The sequence below is a fragment of the Scomber scombrus genome, chromosome 19, assembly GCF_963691925.1.
Source record: "Scomber scombrus chromosome 19, fScoSco1.1, whole genome shotgun sequence".
Taxonomy (NCBI): Eukaryota; Metazoa; Chordata; class Actinopteri; order Scombriformes; family Scombridae; genus Scomber; species Scomber scombrus.
The window spans coordinates 13,028,195-13,046,874 of record NC_084988.1 but is presented as its reverse complement, the minus strand read 5'-3'; the positions used below and the strand labels follow the sequence as shown (position 1 = coordinate 13,046,874).

Below are 18,680 nucleotides of genomic sequence, written 5' to 3'. Positions count from 1 at the left end.
TAGTGGCATCTTACAATTTGTTGTGCATCTCAATACATAAAAGAGATGCCCAAACACCAGCTGCATAGAGGTCAATAACCAGAAATGTGTCAATCAGAATGAATCATCAATAATGAAAAGAAGAAATACTAACAGACCTGTGCTGTCTCTATACAGATATTAAAATAGACTACTCATAATTAACAAATTGGGATCATTAGGATATGCTTACCCAGCATATTATGTGAAAATGAAAAAAGAAATCAGCAACACCTGACAACAACAACAATATAACTCTTTACAGTTTCTTCTCCTTTAAGGAAAGTAGGACACAAGTCACAATGAAGGGTTACAAACAAGAACCGCGGCTGTTAATGTTGATTGACAGCGAGACAGGCCGATCACTACATGTGCAAACATCACTTAAAACGGCAAGGGAACACCAGACTTTCTATTGTTTTCTTATAACTATCATCGTCATCATAAAGCTTGTGATCCTTTAGTACCTGTCCCTCCTTCAAGGTGATCTGGCCTTGTTCCTTACATCCGATGAACGTCCTGTTACACCTAAACACTTGGTCCCCAGGCCCCACCTGATGAGCAAAGGCTGCTGGGAAGAAACCGATCCTGTCCTCAATTACCCCCTGGGGAAAAAAAGAATGAATAGAAAAAGAAAATAGCTGACACATGGAAGAGCTGCACAGCACATTAGAGGATTACAAGTTTATAAATGATTGGATTAAATCCTTTAAAAAACAAGTGGTGATTGGTTATAGAACAAAATGTGTATAAAGTGCTAAATTATATTAAAATATAAAGTATACCTGAAATATAGACATTAAAGATACACCGTATGTGTCATCATATACAGTGCAGTTTAAGCAGGTGATAATGTTTGTCTGTTGACTTGTTAAAGTGTCCATTGTACAAAGATCAAACAGGCCAGATGTCTCTACAGGCTGCAGAGAACAACAACAGTGTTTAAATGCATGATGAGTTTCTTCATGGTCGGATGGTCTGGTGGCAGCAGGCTGCTGCTCTACAGTCACGTTTTGGCCCTTTTGTCTCCCTAATTTATCTGTCATGCTTTTCTGTCCTGAGGTGGCCTGTTGCTTCGCTCCTATAATTTATAGCTCAACTACTTCTAATTTATCAATCCATTTCTTATTATCTGTCATTGTAGAGAACCTGCAAAGTTACCTGCAAACTGGCCGATGAGCCAACGTGCAAACGTGATCTTTGACTTCATCGCTTTTTAAGGGGAATGGCACTCACAAAACCAGTTAATTTTTAAATAGGATCATGTCGTTCTTACCTTCCACCAGTCATCATTGGAGTCGTCAGCCAGTAAGATTCTGTCTCCCGCGCTGCAATGTAGAAGAAAACATAGCAGAAACCACTCAGAAAGTTACATTTTTGGGGCGAAAATGAACTTTCAGCCCCTGTTTTCGGTAATTAGGTTAACACAGTTATTGAGGAGTTATTGAGAGCCCATCTACAAAACCTCATTTAAGGAGGAGTTTTAAAATATTTGGAAATATACCCTCTTCCTATGAGTTAGAAGAGAAGATAGACAAACAAAGATACTGTATAATGTGTTTAATGTATAATTAGTGAGCTTTAGAGGTGCTGATAGGTGGATTTTCTTACCTTACCTTTTGGACAGAGCCAGCCCTGTTTCCCCCTGTTTCCAGTCTTTATGCAAAGCTAAGCTAACAGTCTCCTGGCTGTAGCTTAATATTTAAAGGACAAACATGAGAGTGGTATCAATTTTTTTCTGTCAAAATTTACAGAAAACTATTCCTTTAACATTGTAATTTAGTTGTTCATATTTACAAACAAAGTTGAATTAAATCAAATTACAACAACTGGCACACAATAAAACATGGGCTTTCAGGATCTGGGTCTATGTGGTAGTTGTCCTCTTTGCTCAGTTTGTAAAAAAGTAAGAGTGAATCTAACATCTAAAAGTTACTATATGTTATTATAAATTCCCAGATGACAATGACAGCAGCACATGTACTGTATATTCAAGCAGAAAAGAAGGCGTTTGTTTGCCATTTTTTCTCTGTTTTAAATGACATGTGATACACTTTAATCCTGTTTGTTGTGAGTACTTCTTCTTTATCCAGGGAATGCATGAATCATTGTACCCCATTGCCTCATGTGCTGTAATTACTAGCATCTGTCCAAAGCCGTCAGCTAAATTTGACCAATAAAAAATCAAAAGGAACAGCACGGTTGAGCAAAATGTTAGTTCACGTAATTTCCCTTTGTCTTCCCTCTTGTGATTCAGTTACAACATTGGCTGTTGTTTGATCGCTATGACTCATAAAACATTGTTTATTGTACGTGAGAAAAGCACGGCATCCAACGTCTTAACATGTTGTAAGGTGATGAAAACAAAGTGGATAGCCTACACATTGTTCCAATTAGAAGAACAGGAAATTTACCATACGAGTAAAATCAAGTTAATTATGGAAATCCAGGAAAGTGAGAAAAGGGCCTAGTGAAATCGTTGGACATCATACAATGGAAAATTAACCCAACAGTGGATCCTCTGAATCTGTATTTGAAAATTGCAACATTCATTATCATTACAATCACCACATAGTTGCAAGTAATCATGTAATCAAAGCATGTGGCGGCAACTGAAACGAATCACAAACCTGATTTTCCTACTTAAAATGAAAATTGAACCTTTTGATTAGGGATTCTGTTTTCCCCTAATCTTGTGCTTTTTGTATTACTGTTTCATATATTGATTACTGTCTGCAGCGAGACCCCGAGATAAAAAACAAAGACTTCAATAAGACAAAAAAATCTGCTTTGGTGAGCTTTGAGCTGTATTGCAGGTATCAGCGGACAGGGAGTCCTCCAGAAGAAGTCAATGAATTTCAAATGAAGCTTGACGATTTAAGTTTTTCTCGACCAAAGAGAGAGGAAGGACCCATGAGTTTGAGTGTATGTGTATGTGTGTGTGTGTGTGGTGAGAAGAAAGAGGGAGAACAAGCGCACTCTCATATCCTCAGAGGATTTCTGTGCAGAACCAGGAACAAATGGGTACTTAGGCTGAAGGACTGTTCATGATGAATGGTCTCTTTCTTGAGGGCCCATTTGAAAGTATGTTGTAGATGATGCACCATCAATCATGGTTAAGGCTATAATAAAAATCTATAACCTGAGTTTCAGATTATAGTGTATACGGTAAGACAGGCTGGACAAATGCAACTGTGGCTTCTTTAAATTATTGTTTTCATGCACAAACACATCAGATAAAGTACAGGCTGACAGAGTGAAATAGTTAAACCTGCATTAGCTAATTTTTTGGCCACTTGGAGGCAGCGGAAATAATACACACAATGCTGACATATAATCACCTTTTAAGTTGAACTGCTGCTTGTTTACACATTACACAGCAACATTATTATGTATTTGGAGTCGTGTTTCTGTCTACCTGATGACTGTAAGCCCAATATTTACTTCTTGGGTTTTAGTCCCCTTCAAGTCCTGAGGGAAGTGTCTGGCTCTTTAGCTGCTAAATGCTCCAGTATGTTCACCAGCTAGTTGCTATCTTTGCCCATTGGTGCTGAGCAGTGTACAGTGTGATTTTTAGAGCTTTATCACAGAAAAAAACAGCTGCTGCTGAAAGCAAACGTATGAGTGCAATGAGAGGAAGCAGTAGAGTTGTGGGCCAGGCCGAACAGACAAAACACTGATTAGGGTTTGACCACAGAAAGCAGTGCAGCAGCAGTTGTTTGCCCTTAGTGACACTTTGCCTTATTTCTATAATAAATACTATGTTACTTTATGTTCTGCATGTATGAGTATGATGTCTTTGCATAGCATCAATGTACTTTGAAGGAACTGATGTAAACTGTGTGCTAATATTATAAATGATTGATGGCTTAATTCCATTTCGCTGGTTCAATTTCAGTTGCGTGCTGTCACACAGTTGTCACACTGTCATTGCTTATTGGGACACTTTTTCACAGAGGGCTTCTTTTCATGTTCTTTCTTTTTAAAGCTTAAATGTCTTGCTAGTGTTTGTAATTGAATGAGTATTATATATTGGCCAGTAAAGATTCAACATCTACATTTTAATTTTAGCCAAAATAATATATCCCATCTTATCTGGCATCTGGCACATTGACAATGTCTCATGGGAGCTATAAAAGGACTCAAATAAATTTTCCAAAAACTTCGTCTCTCTCAGGATGAAGTGGACCAGCGGACATGAGATTGACTGATATTTATAGACTAACACAGCACACAGGTACAATAAATGAGGCCATTTCAGAAAAATAAGTCTCTGAGGACCGTTACTTAAGAAGAGGAAGTTAATTAGTTCCTTTTGTAAATACACTGTATGGCTCTTGTATACTTTCACCACTGGGGCTCTGAGTACAGTGATTATATGAGCGTATACAGGAAAAACACAGTCACACTAATTAACAGACAACTGGATTTCCTGGCATGAAAAAGCAGATGAATATTGACAAGGAGCAAACAGCTCTTCATCAGCAGACACTGACACATGGCATCTCATTTCCAAAAGTAAATCTAAAAGTAAATTGTGTGCATAAAGCATTTCACTGTTTATTTGCAGACCTACATGCAAGTGTGTCTGCTGCAGGGCATACAAGGTGTTTAAGGCAACTGCAATTAGTAGGTTTAATACTGTACATAAAGCTTGATATTATTAACATTACAAAAGTCAAGAGGACAAGCATTAGGAGACAATGAATAAATCTTGGTGGTTATTGTTCTGTCACATCAGTTATATGTGTATGACAGGCCCACACAGTAAATCAATGTATTATGATTGTAGTTTCAATTAAAAATATGATAATACAGCCCCTCATCATCATCATCAGTAGAGGGGAAAGAGTCAGAACCCTGATGCAAGATGTCAAAATTAGTTGAATTAAATTGAATTGAAATAAATTTATAATCCTCATTAGTAAGAGTAATTGTAGCGTGATCTGGGGATGTATGTACATATGAATTAATGAGATGCAGTTGATTCATTTTGTTTTGTTCAGAAGGTTTAAACCAAACTTCTCAGTGGAGTTGAGTAGTGCTTACAGGAGAAATGGGATTGCAGTGCTTGTGTCTCTGTCTCTTTGTTTAACATGTTTTCTCTTTTACAGAAATAATGCATCAAAACAATTAATTGCAGTCCCTGGACGGGCACTGAATTGACTAATGGCAGGGTTGTGTTGTAGTGTGAATTCTTAGATAGTGGCATGCATGTCAAGTTTGTGAACTAACCTCATCTCCAGGTCATGGCTATCTTGGGGAGTGAAACTGAACAAGGCCACATAGGTGTTGAGCTTGAGGATGTCTTTTTGTAGTTGGCTCTGCTCCAGCTAGACAACAAACACACACAAGGGACCACATGAACAAACAAACTTTATTTTCAAGATATCTGACAAGCACTGCCAGTGAGCCCATACAGGTGAACTAGGCAATGTATGTGTAATAACGTTTTGTAGCTGTAGAAATATTTTATGTATGTGTTATTAAAATTGTGCAGGAATATTTTCAACAGTGAGGTTACACAAAGTTTGAGAGATGGAAACACACATTTTCGTATCTGTGCATGCAACACTGAAGTTACAAGCTACAAGTGATGAGTATGGATTTTAACCCTGTTTTTACAGCTGAATCCTGATTGGTCAAAGGCAGAGTGAATCTGTCCAATCAGGGGGCAGTAGCTTCCATCGCATTCATCCTACTACAGGTTCTGAAAGATGGATTACAGTGCAGGGCCTGCGGGTATGCATCACATTTTCTACTGATAGCACTGATTCCACACCGCAAACTTTAAATGTTTAATTAACTCTTTAGTTAGGTTTAATTTGCTTGCATATGCTATGCTCTACAGTACTAAAGCTTTTGCTGACCATTGTGTGTGGATTTGAGTTCTGGTTCTGGTCTGATTCCCAAAACTTTCATAATTTTGAGCCAAGCTGTTACGTGACACAGGTGTCAAACACTAATTTTTTTGTGGAACTGGTGCTGCCTTTTTCACTTGGGACAGAAATGGGGGATTTTGTACTGATGCAGGTAAGGTATGGAGCTAGTCTTGATTCCTGTGTCGTGCCATAATATCGTGCTGCACTGCGAGCTGGTACAAGGCATTGTTCCTGTCGGGGTGCGTCCTGCGTTGTCACTTGATGACGTGGTTATGATTTTGGGCAACGACTTGTCTGGTAAGGCTACGCGGGTTGATGTGCCGCCATCTCCTGTGATTACTTCCAAACCACTGGCATCTAGGGAGCCAGATGAGCGGTCGGACTGATCCTGGGGTTTTTCCAGCCTGCACTGTGATGCGTGCACAGAACCTTAACGTGTCTGATCCAGACCCGCCTATATCGGGGTGTAGTTAAGTTATGGGGCCTGCAGAACATGTGGTTTCACTGCCTCCATCTGTTTCGAGAGAGTAATGGGTGAATAGCCAAAGGGCTGATTCATCTGTCTGCTTTGTGGGATGAGGTTTTGCCATTTGAAAAAGTAAGATGTTACTTATGGGTACTTTGAGGGTGCTCTCTGAAGTCGACTTTGTTGGGAAAGCACATTTTTCAGATTGTTGTGCGGAGGAGCTTCTGTGATGCGCTGTTGCAAAGAGTGTGTGATAGCTGGGGACTTTTGGGGGTAAAGAAAGCTCATGACTGTGTCCTGCGCTACTTTAGGTCTCAGTTGAAACGTGATGTCTCCGAATTTGTCAAGACATGCCATACATGCCAAGTCACTAGGAAATCGAGTCCTGTTATCAAGCCTGCTCCATTGTTTTCCAATTTCAGTTGCTAGCCAGCTATTTGAGCATTTGTGCAAATATGTGAAAAAAGTGGGAAAGATTAAAGGCAGAAATAGTAAGGTAACAAATACAAGGGGCGTTCAACAGTTCTATATGTGCCATTGACTGCTGCAAAAATGTGCAAATTAAGTTCCTATGATGTTCCTATCATTTTCCTTGGCATGTTACAGTTTGGATAATGCACTTTTTGCCCACAATTACATCCTGTGTTTGTCTCAGAGAGAATCCCTGAGACTCCCTTGGTTTGCTGTGATATCACCTGTCTGTCTACTGGAGGTCTGCAGATGATCGTTAGTGCAACCTGGAACACCTGAGGGCCCACAGTGTATCCAGGTTATTTTAGCCTGGCTTCAACAGACAGCTCTCTCCCTGACACTCAGCTGCCTTGCTGCTGCACCTCTTTTTTCCTTCTTTTTCAGATGCGCACAAAATATTTCTACAGCTGCAAAACCATATTACATTCACAAACCATTTCACAAGCTCAAAATTACCCTTTTTGATTTCATACTAGGGCGCAGATTGACACGGCAGCACAATGTAGGCCAACTATTCATGAGCAAAATTGAGGAGTAACCAATAGCAATAAAAGCAGGCTTACTAGGCTACAGGTTCTGAAATACAATTAATTGCTGAGGAATGTGTCAATCACACTGCACTTGCAAGTACTGTTTAAAAATGATATATTGTTGTCAAGTTGATCAATGATAAATGATCTGAAATCCATAGTTTTTGAGCATTTAAAGTCATCAATGTGTTAGACTAAATAGCTGTGACATTTCCTTTATACGATTCGTCTGAAATTAACAAGATTTCCTGGAATAATCTCTCAATATTGCATAGGCTGAACTTTTATTGTTCTTTGTCAATGTATTTTTTAAGCATAGGGTTTCAGGTAAGTACACTAAAATTAGGTTTTTAAATGCATAAAAATGAATGTGGGGTGTCAAATTTACTCGATCAAATAAAGTATTGTTGATAAAAAAACCATTTGATTCCTATCAAATTTTGATTGGAAGTGTCATTATGGAGTGTTAAGGGCTGCATGCATTATTCAGCGTAACTGATTCTTGCTGCTAAGTAATGCATCCCCAATTTTTTCAGCTTAGTTTATTATTGGATGTATGAGATTCACACTAAAAAGCCAATACAGCCCAATTTTTGTGCTGGTAAAACCATTACACTTCTGAAAGATAAGCTTTTTTTTAGGCTTGTTTAGGATGCTCATGATATGTGCTTGCACACATTTCATGTGTGTGTTTGACTGTATAGGAGAAATTTGAACTGGTATTTAGTTTGAAGAGGTGCAATTGGATTATTTGGAAAATTGCTATAGGTCCTGTCATGACTCAGATTGAAATAATTTGGAACCAGGTTATTGCAGTTATTATGCAGTGTTATTTGTATGGATTTGCAAAATGCTCACGTTGCGTCATGCACACTTTAATGTTGTTGGCACACTAGCGTTGCACCAAAATACTTGTGTGTTGTTCCTGGTATGGTAATTTGCAAAAACAGGGAGCAATATAATTGCTTTTACAGCAGAAGAGCATGCACCAGTCTTGCTGACTAGTTAAATAAAGTTCCTACACAAACACTATGAGAGCATGTTTCATATTGTCCCTTTTCCTGTAGTTCTGTCTTGATATAGTCTATTGGCATCCATGCAAGCAAGACAAGCCCTTGTTTACAGAACACTGATAGACTAAGGAGCTGCTAGAGTTGTTCTGCAATCTGTTCCTTTTAATCCAGCATCAACATGAGTGGGAGAAACAGGATTAGCCAGTCGGGTTTTCATGAACACTCAGGAAGTTAAAACAGGACAGGGTTGTGGGTGGAGAGGAAGTTGCTGGAGAAGTGTTAGCACAATTAGCAGCGAAATGCGTCACTATTCCGGCACTCTTTGCACCTGCTCAGAAAACTGGTGGGTATCTTCCTGTTTCATCACCAACACCTTGAGTCTGAATCTTGCCTTCTGTGTTCCTGAAATCCTTCCAAATAATAACTTATCCTGCTTCTGCATGGTGCCTGGAGTGAAAGTGTGCTAAATGATATAAGATGACTTTTAAAATACACTAATAGCTTTTTTTGTGAGACAGTGGGAGAATTTGGCTCTTTTTTGTGGCATTGTACAGTAATGAAGAGAAGTGTTTCTGGTCTTTTGTGGCTCACAAAGTGTTACCCACGTGGACTGGCAATGTGGCTGATGGATGAGTCCAGTTAACAGCGCCACAAGGCAAACTGCCTCTGTGGCCTCTGGGTGAAGACAACAACATCAAGCAGTGGCAATCCATTACAGCTAACTAAGAGCTGTTCACGGGCCTTGAGAGGCTCTTAACATTGTGGGAGTCGGGAACATTGAATGAGAGGTTGGGCAGGCCAAGATAACAGCCTTCTTTCTAAGTCAGTTATTGGTAAAGAAAGCAATATATGAAGAGAATGAATAATGTGCTAAAGGAAAAGTGTAAAAAAAAAAAAAGAAAAAAAAAGGAACCGCACTATGAGTCTACTTTGGCACAGAATCACCTTATTTAGTTGATATGGCAAATGTGTTAGCAAACAGTAGCTTATTTTCACATCTAGCAAACACAGCACAATATTAGCATTCATTTAGAGATGTGTTTGTCACCATCTGGCAAAAGCAAGTCTAATATTCACCATTCTTTCATTCTCTACCAACTCTGGAGGGAAGTATTTGGCTCTTTAGTGGCTAAATGCTCCACTGTGGTCACCAGCGAGTCGCTAAGTTTGTCTGCTGTTCAGTGCTTGGCAGCATATAGTGTGTTCATTTACATGTACCAGTTTTTGCAGACAATGCAAAACAAACTTCTTTTTTTTGTTGTTGCTGAAAACAACTGTAAGCAGAGAGAGTGAACCAAAACAGTACAGTTGCAAGCCAAAACACTGAGCTAAAAGATGCTAAAATACTATGAAGAGCTACTGTAAGACCTGCAGAGTCCGGTGATAATTCATTACATCACTCTTTTGACATATACAGTAATTTGATCCATTAAAGAAAGAAAAAAAGGATTAGTGCAGCTATAAGAGGTCATTAACAATACTTTTACTCAATTTAACTCCCTATACAGGAGAATCCAGGAAAAAAGAAATCCCAGTTTCGGCCAGACGATGATATTGTCAATTGATCTCGGGGAGTTTAACACTAAACCTGAAAAGTGTGAACAGATGGCGATCCTGTGTGTGACTGCGTCTGTTCCCATGTGTGTGTGCAAATCTCTCATCTCCAATTGAAGGCTCCTTCTCTGGTGAAGAAGCAGTTTTCAAGCGTTTTTGTCTGCTCATTACCCCGCAGAGTCTCCATCTGTCTGTCCGCCAGCCTGAGTTAATGGACCTGTCGCTTGACAGACAAACGGCCCGCTGCCAGCTGTGCTCAGTCCAGCCTGATAACACTGCACAATGTACTTCAAGTCTCTTCCCCGAAATGGATTGCTGGACTGCTAGATTGTATTGCGGAGGAGAGGTGTGTGTGCGTGTGTGTGTGTGTGTGTGTGTGTGTGTGTGTGTGTGTGTGTGTGTGTGTGTGTGTGTGTGTGTGTGTGTGTGTGTGTGTGTGTGTGTGTTTTCCTTGTATGGTTATTTGTTCATTTTTGTGTTTGTCCAAGTATCTGCGGTTCTTTTTCCACTGTTGACGACAGAGATAAACATGTAAAACTAAAAAAGTAAACAGGACGGATGGCTGCACATAGAAAATATGTACAAAGAACATTGATACTGAAAGCTCCTCTCCCACAAATCCCACCATGGAAGTTGAAAAGAACAGTTTTCAAATCTGCCCATGAAATATTCATGGTTACTCTACAGGGGGGCGATAAGATATTCACAAAGATCGAACCTTTTTCTATCTCTGGCATGAATTTTGCAGTATCAGAACTGCGCCTACACTGTAGGGAATAAATACAACAGCACAGACCCCAGAGCTGCAGACTCAAACGTTGAGGTCAAGGCCCGTCCATATCAGAGCAGGCCAGTGGACGTGTCAGCTCGGGTTTGATTTGTTACAGCAGGAAGAGAAGTTTTTCCTCCAAGTCCTGGGAAATTCAGCAGTGACGATGGAGGCGGGGGGCCAGGAGCAGAATTCTTAATGGACGCAGAATAGACTGGCTGGGTATCAATTCTCAGACTAACCACGCAGAGTTCATGTGATGGTCAGTGAACTAAGTCAGACTCACACACATTTTGATGGATTATGTCTCCAAATGTTTGAGTTTCTCACCGGGGAATCGTCAGGTTTTCTCTCTGACTGGTGGTAGTGCTCCATCCCGTTCTCCAGAACTGTGAAAACTAAAAAACAAACAATCACAAAATTAAATCAAATAATTCAGATCATGAGAATAAAGTCAAAAAGCTGCAAGAGTGTTAAAGTGTTTTACATAACAAAAAAAGTAAATATATGAAGATTTATCATTTGTGTCCTTAAATATCTGTACCAAAAGGCAAGTTTCCAAGATAGTGTCATAGCCTATAAATGTTTTTTTTTTCAGTAACCCATGCACTATCAAGAGATGAGAGCAGTTTTGCGGCTGACACGTGGCACAGTAATTTATTATTTTGCTGGGCCTGCTCCCATTATCAGAAGGAAATTGTTCAGCAGCATTGTAGCTGTGCTTCAAGTGTCATTTTTACTTCAAATACCAAGGACTAGGCTCCACCATTCTCCTCGTATCCATACCTTCACTGCTCGGAGTGAATGCTTCAGATTGTTGAGGGTCAATGCTTTGCCCTTCACTGTGGAAACTATTGTGCAGCTGAAAACCCCAAGCCACTACATCAAGAGCTACACACAATGTAGTTCAGGAAAAAGAAGACGTTTAAACATTTCTTGTAGATTTATCAGTAAGACATTCGACAGCTAGGTCACAGTGAAAATAACAAAAACAGCAAGATCAGCTCAGTGGAAAACAGTGAAGAACTTTATGTGATGGTTCATAGGAGGAGAATTCAATGTTGCAACCCTCTCAGACTCACTTGTGGGAAAAGCAATTGCAGTGTGTTTTTCCCTGTGTCACTACATGGCTTTGATCCAGATGCACACAGTGTACTGCGATGGATACTCACCATCATCGCTGTGTTTTCTCGACAGCTCCTGCCTACTGCTGTGAGCCACCACTTCCTCTGGAACCTTATCCAAGTCACTGGTCTGCAAATATTAGATAGGTTAGATAAAAAAGATTAGTAGGTGGATAGGTAGGTAGGTAGGTAGGTAGGTAGGTAGGTAGGTAGGTAGGTAGGTAGGTAGGTAGGTAGGTAGGTAGGTAGGTAGGTAGGTAGGTAGGTAGGTAGGTAGGTAGATAGCACAAAACTAGATAAGAGACAGACTAACAATAAGATAGATACAGTATGTAGACAGACAGACAGACAGACAGATAATTTGGATATATTATGGGAAATGGATACCATTCAAAGATGGCGCCTATTCAGTGGAATGTAAATTACTCGTCTGGCACAGGAGCCAAAAAAGTTTCTAGCTTCAGCTGTATGCAGCTCTCTAAACCATGATAAGAAAAAAGATTGATAGCACATAACTAGCTAAAAAACAGGCTATCCAGATACAGACAGAGAAATAGATGTATATATATAGTATACTATAGGGTATGATGGGGGAAGACACCCACTTGTAACTCAGCCTCTGCACAACAAATGCCAGTAAAGTTTATGTCTGTGTTACCTGCATTCAGACAAAGCTAACCCATTTGTAAATGTGTAAAATTATGCACAGTAACTGAATTTAAGGTGACTTGATCTAATTTTTCCTTGGTTTTTAATGATCTTTGTGTTTTAACAAAATCAAACACAGAAAACTATTCTGGTAACCTCATTAGGAGATTCATGTAAGGAACTATTCTTTAGTTTGGAGTAAAAAATATAAAATAGATTTTTACAATAATTATAAAAAGGTAAAACAAATCACTTACATCTTGCCCCTGCCCCATATTTTTCAGTGTTGTCAAATTGTTATTGATTTAAAAAATTAAAATTGAAAGACACAATTACCAAGAAAAACTAAGACATTATCTTACAATAAAAGGACATAAGATCAACTCATCCTCTAATAATGCCACTAGCTTAGCAAAACCTAACTGCAATTAGCATTCAGATAATAAAATATGATCAGTGATATAACTACAATCTACAGAAATTTAGTCATTGACCCATCTTCAAACTCTTCAAATGTAGAAATGTTGACAAAATTGAAAAAAACTATTTGTTATTTTGCTTTGTTTAAGGCCTAAACCCTCTAAAGCTCAACATAATTAAAATTGCCAATTTAAATTAACTTTTAAAAAAGATGTTATTTTACTCAATGTGATAAAGAAATCAATAAAAGCATATGCTCTTGATGAGATACTATGCATACAAAGTACAGATACCTACAATCAAAATGACTTGTGGGGGCAGCTTAGCCAGACGCTAAAAGACATCCACTTTCACAAACTAACTGGCTATTTGCAGAAATCTGTGGTGTAGCAAACAAGTCTACATTTGGAAACTATTATCATAACCCCTGTTGAGATCACAATGTGTCTGTAAGCCTCCACTGACACATACACACACATCCATTCACTAACAGCTGCACAGGACAGGACAGGATGGCCCGAGCCCAACAGCTTTCAGATGTCATCATACAGAGGCTCGTGTCTAGACTGTACATACAGTTTAGCTTACATTAAAAGTGATAAGCTATGAAAAGCAGATTTCACTGTGCACCACACAAAGTGATGGGGAGGAGGAGACTGGAGAGTGTAGCTCTACAATCAGTCCAGTCCATCTTCAGAGCTGTAACATGAGCGTTTGCGCTGACATCTCCCTTCATGACTGCCTGGACCAGACTGCCTTTATTGGTAGTGTTTATGGCTCTGCAGTGGCAGTATCTATTTAGACCATCAGTTATGCTAAGTCTGTAGCTGTGAGACAAAATATAACAAGTATATTATCTGAACTGAAACATGATAATTTGATGGTAGTCGGTAATATTCCTGTATGTACATTATAGGTTAACAAAGTAAAATTAAAAACAATGCCACATGTATTAAATTGGTCTGTGTTTGAACCAAATCAAAAACAACTATGATAGGTATGATGTGTTAAAAGCATACCAAAACTAAAGTTAGTTACACGAATCCTGACAACATGAATATCTGTACCTAATTTCATGGCAGTCCATCAAGTAGTTATTGAGATGTTTCACTCAAAACCACAAATGTCAACCTCATGGTGGTGCTATGATATGGATGCTCAAAAGTGACAGGACGAAATAAATAAATAACCATGTGAATGAATGTGATGATAAATAAAGATGATACTAAATAAATGTGGATAAATGAAATTATAAAAGTGGATTTATTTTTAATTAATCATTTATTTATTTATTTATTTATTCATTTATTTTGTGCCTCCATACCCTATAAGGAAAATCATGGACTCACCAAACTCATTAGGATTTCTTTTATGAGACCATGAACGTTTATACAAAATGTTGAGATATCTTGTGGCTAAAAACCAAACACTACCTGACATGATAAATCATCTTGTTCTTACCGAGTTTCTGTGTGGAGACTCTGAGCCACTGGCCCTCTTGGCTTTTTGCGCCAGTGACGTCCCAAACCTCAAGGCCTCATACACAGGGTCCACCTTATTGCCACATGCTTTAGAGGAGAATAATAACAAATAACACTGTTAAGCTTTTATAATAGCCAGGTTTTGAGATACAATACTATAAAACCTGTAAGTAAATCGGATAAAACAAGTAGAAAAATGAAATGAGGTTTTTGCTTCAGAGCACACCAGCCCACAGAATTTACATTATCATGGAGATTTGAGCTGCTCACCGATGGGCATGACTTCTTTGATGCAGCCATACTGTTCCTGGATCAGTAATGGGGAGCTGTAGTACCGCCGAAAGCCTTTTGGCTGCAGAGAGAAAGACAAAGAGGGAAAAAGAGGGAGAGACGACAGACATTAGAGACAAATCGATATGCAGCACTGCACGCAACACAGCACCCTGACACTCGAATACTACACATAACTGTATTTGGTCTGACATCCTAAACACGACTGACTTTGCAGAGATAAGGTTTGTCATTCTGAATGTGGGATGTCGCTATTTGGACAAATCACAAGCTAATGCATATTTCACCCAGCCGATAAAACGAATCTGCCCCAGACAGAAAATATACAATAATAATTGTACAAAATATTAGTTAAACAGGCTAATGTACACATTTGTATTAAGTATGACTGTGCACAGTTCCTATTTTAATGGTGGAATGATCAATTAGTTGTATGAATGAACCATTTCTGAAGAAAAGGAGAAAATAATGTATATCTTTAGATTTAAAATAATAAGCCATTTAGAAAAAAAGAAAGTAATGATACATGATATAAATGACTAATTATCCTTTGCTGATGAATCTCAAACTTGCAAGTCATTAAGAAACCACATATTAATGCTAAACTAATAAATACAAATAATGAATTTACATAAATTATTAATGCAATTGTTAATGTATCTGCTGTAAATCATAAAAAGCAAATATTAACAAATAATAGGCAAATTAATAATACATTTAATAAGAATAATCCCTTGAGATGTATCATCTTGTTTTGAGAGGGTCCTTAACAACAACATACAACACAGTTAAGCAAAAACATTTAACAACACTATTGACAAAACAAGTAAACAATACCATCATCAAAACAAACAGAATACATTAAAGATGATTAATACATTAGTTATACAAGTGAAATGTATACTGAAAAGTGCCACTTCGGCCATGTAGACACATAAGAAAAGTTCATAGTGAGTAATAAAACAAATTGTTGACAAAAAATGGTTTACCAGGCCCACGTACAAATGCAGTGGGCCTGTTGTGATGAGAAAACAGATGAAAGCCATAAAGTCAGTCAAATATTAAATGCTGGCAACATGCATCATGCAGTGTAATGCCAGAACAACCAATGTACTGCCAATAAGGTGAAGATATGTAAAACAATAGCAACAGAGTTAGAGTGTAAGAGACGTAGTGAGAGGGTGAAGTGGAGCACAGATGATGAAGGGGCTGTTGATCTTTACAAAATGACATCAGACAGTCACTCAATACTCGCTCTACCCGGAGGCCGAGGCACAACATTAGTTCAACTCAATTTAAATTACTTTTAGCAGGTTATTATTTGAATAAAAAAAATACGAATTACAGCTTTAGATCATGCACAACCATCATAAATGAATATGGATTGGACTGATGACTTCCCAACATGCAGAAATTGGAAATATGACTGAGAAGAAACTGTAGCTGTCTTCACTTTCTGCAGTTGAGCTGGTGCAGTGCCAGGCAGCCGACAGGAAAACCTGAACCTAAGTCTTAATTCATCTGCCTGTCATGTCTTCCTCTCATCCCCCAAGACCTTGAAACATTTATCATTTATCTATCCATTACCTGCCTGACTCCCATCCAATCAATACTCCTCCATCAGTTTTCAATCTTTCTTAAGTACAGAAAAAAGACAGGAGATTGAAATCCCTGCAGACAGTCCGTCATACAGCACACAGGGTAATGATTGATGTATGTTTTTTCAGTTTCTGCGTTTTATTTCTGCTGTTGATTTCTGGAAGAACTCTTAGAAAAACTCTTTTTAGAGAAAAAAATTTAGGTTTTAGCCACTCACTGATAAGATGCTGTTTTTTTTTTTACTATATTAATCTTCCTTGATTACAGATTCTATACTGGATGTGTGCTGAAGACCTACATCGTGCTTATATGACTGCCTTTTTTCTCTTTGTTTATATTTCATGTATTCATGACGCGGGTGGTGAAATCTGCATCGTTAATCAGTCCTGATTAATTCTTCATTTGATACTTTTCATGATGAGACGGTTAAAATAAGAAACCCTTGAGCTCTTCAAGCCCATCTCAAAAACTGAAACAGTCTTTTAGGAGCAAACTCATTAAGGAAGAGGTTAAAAGAGCATGCTCGTTGGCAGCCCATCTGGTCCATTTGGATACAAACAAAAGACAACCCTCACTATTGCTGTCAGTGACTTGATTTGCCATACACATGTTGAGACAGCAGTGTTTCAGTGGATAGTTTTTTGTTTTCAGAAAAAGTGGGACAAAATTGAGGATGTCTTTCTTATGTGTATATTTTCACAAATACTATGTAAATAACATAATCATACTTTGGAACAACTTTTTTTCTAAAATATGCACATTCATTTAAAATTATGAAGGACATGCTTTTTGATTTTTGTTTCTGAGGCACCTGTAAGAGCCACTTACACACATACAGTAGATGGTTAGTAAATTGTTTATATCGTAATAACACTCTATGTCCTTTAAGTATATTTTGAAGGCTTTGCTAAGATTATGTTTATACTTGCTTTTACTCTGTTCGTACGTGCTGAAATGCAAGAACATATTTTGTTATTTGCGACAGCTGATAGTGACATAAGGCAGTTATAATGTGCATGGGTATAAATTGCCCTAAAACTGTGCTTCTAGAGTAGTCGGCAATTAAGTTCAGATCAAAACAAGCTTATGACCATGTATAGTGTGCACTTGGCATAACGGAAAATAATGTGTGTACATGAGCTGGCTGGTAATATTATGTGTGTTACAGTTTAAGAATACAACAAATATATGTTCATTCAATGTTTTCCCTGCCTACTGTAATTAATTTAGTGGAAAACGATTTAATACTAACTATGTTGCAGACTAAGATGTGTAGGAATTTTAAACATGGTAAAACAGCTTCGATAACACCTGTCAACACATAAAAGAGCTGAGGATGTTGAGTTATCATCACATTCCTGCCATTACATAAATCTGCCATAATGCTGGACTCATGTTTTTTTTGTTAATTGGTAAATTAGAAACTTTTATTTACAACTGTACTTAGAACAGCATTTAATATTAAAGTGTAAAGGTGTATTCCCCCATTATTCCCTATTTAAAGAGTATGTGCTACAGTGCTTCACCTCATAACATTGAGAAACTGATCTTAAGCTTTTTAATATTCTGGGAGAACATAAAGAGTGTTCTCAGGAGACTTTTCTCTTTTCATAGCTGAAACAACACACAGCACATGTTGACAAAGTACGAGCATTGCATACTGTGGTGAGAGTCCCGTCTGACTCTCAGAGTTGCCTACTTGCCAAGTCTTTTGACACTGTAGACTGTGCAACAAGAAAACAAAAATGACCCAGAAAAGGATCTGGGTGAAGCTGTGGCTTCGACACTGGCTACTAGCTGAGGGTGTTTACTGGAGATTCAACTGACACATGTTGATTATTGTTCATGTTTGTTCCGAATTGACAAGACTGAAAGACACCCCAGTTGTCACTGGAGTTGTCAAGATTGTAATTCAGGAGAGTCGAAATCAGCTAAAGCTCTTTTCTAGTGAGAGGTCAACTTTTGTTTAACATACTCTACATGAAACCTGCAAACAGAGCCAATAAAAGTAAAGCTGAGTGTGTCTGACTCACCTAAAACTTGACAATGACCTTTCATAATTAATAATAATAATAACAATAGTGGATTTGAGCTTCCTCTTTGAGTGCAGCTCTGCTCTCCAAAGTGAGAAATACATGTGAAGAAATGTAATGTAAACAACTGTCTGAAGCACTAAGGCCTACATGATTTGTTGAAGAGTCATCATCCTTGTTTCAGCAAGTTTCTTAACTTACTTACTTACTAATAAAGATGTGGTTTATAAAGATTCAGAGCATGAGGTAACTTGATTTCTTTGCTCACGATTCTCAAGCCAAGAGAAACAAGCATGGCTGTAGAAGTGTCCAAGTTTAGAGTAAGTCGAATTTAGAGCTGTACTCCACTGGGGATACTTCCCTTTTTATGCTTGACCTCTC

General features: G+C 38.3%; 1 protein-coding gene across 2 annotated transcripts in view; it reads right to left on the bottom strand.

The window, feature by feature from the left end:
• Positions 1-18,680, bottom strand: part of stac (SH3 and cysteine rich domain) — a 37,405-nt gene that overhangs the window by 3,158 nt on the left and 15,567 nt on the right. For both annotated transcript variants that reach the window (XM_062440386.1, XM_062440387.1), the window contains 7 exons: positions 14,647-14,728; positions 14,357-14,463; positions 11,876-11,957; positions 11,034-11,101; positions 5,254-5,351; positions 1,295-1,346; positions 486-623 (listed from right to left, as the gene is read on the bottom strand). In XM_062440386.1, the coding sequence (XP_062296370.1) occupies positions 486-623; positions 1,295-1,346; positions 5,254-5,351; positions 11,034-11,101; positions 11,876-11,957; positions 14,357-14,463; positions 14,647-14,728 (627 nt within the window). The remainder of the gene's footprint in view (positions 1-485; positions 624-1,294; positions 1,347-5,253; positions 5,352-11,033; positions 11,102-11,875; positions 11,958-14,356; positions 14,464-14,646; positions 14,729-18,680) is intronic.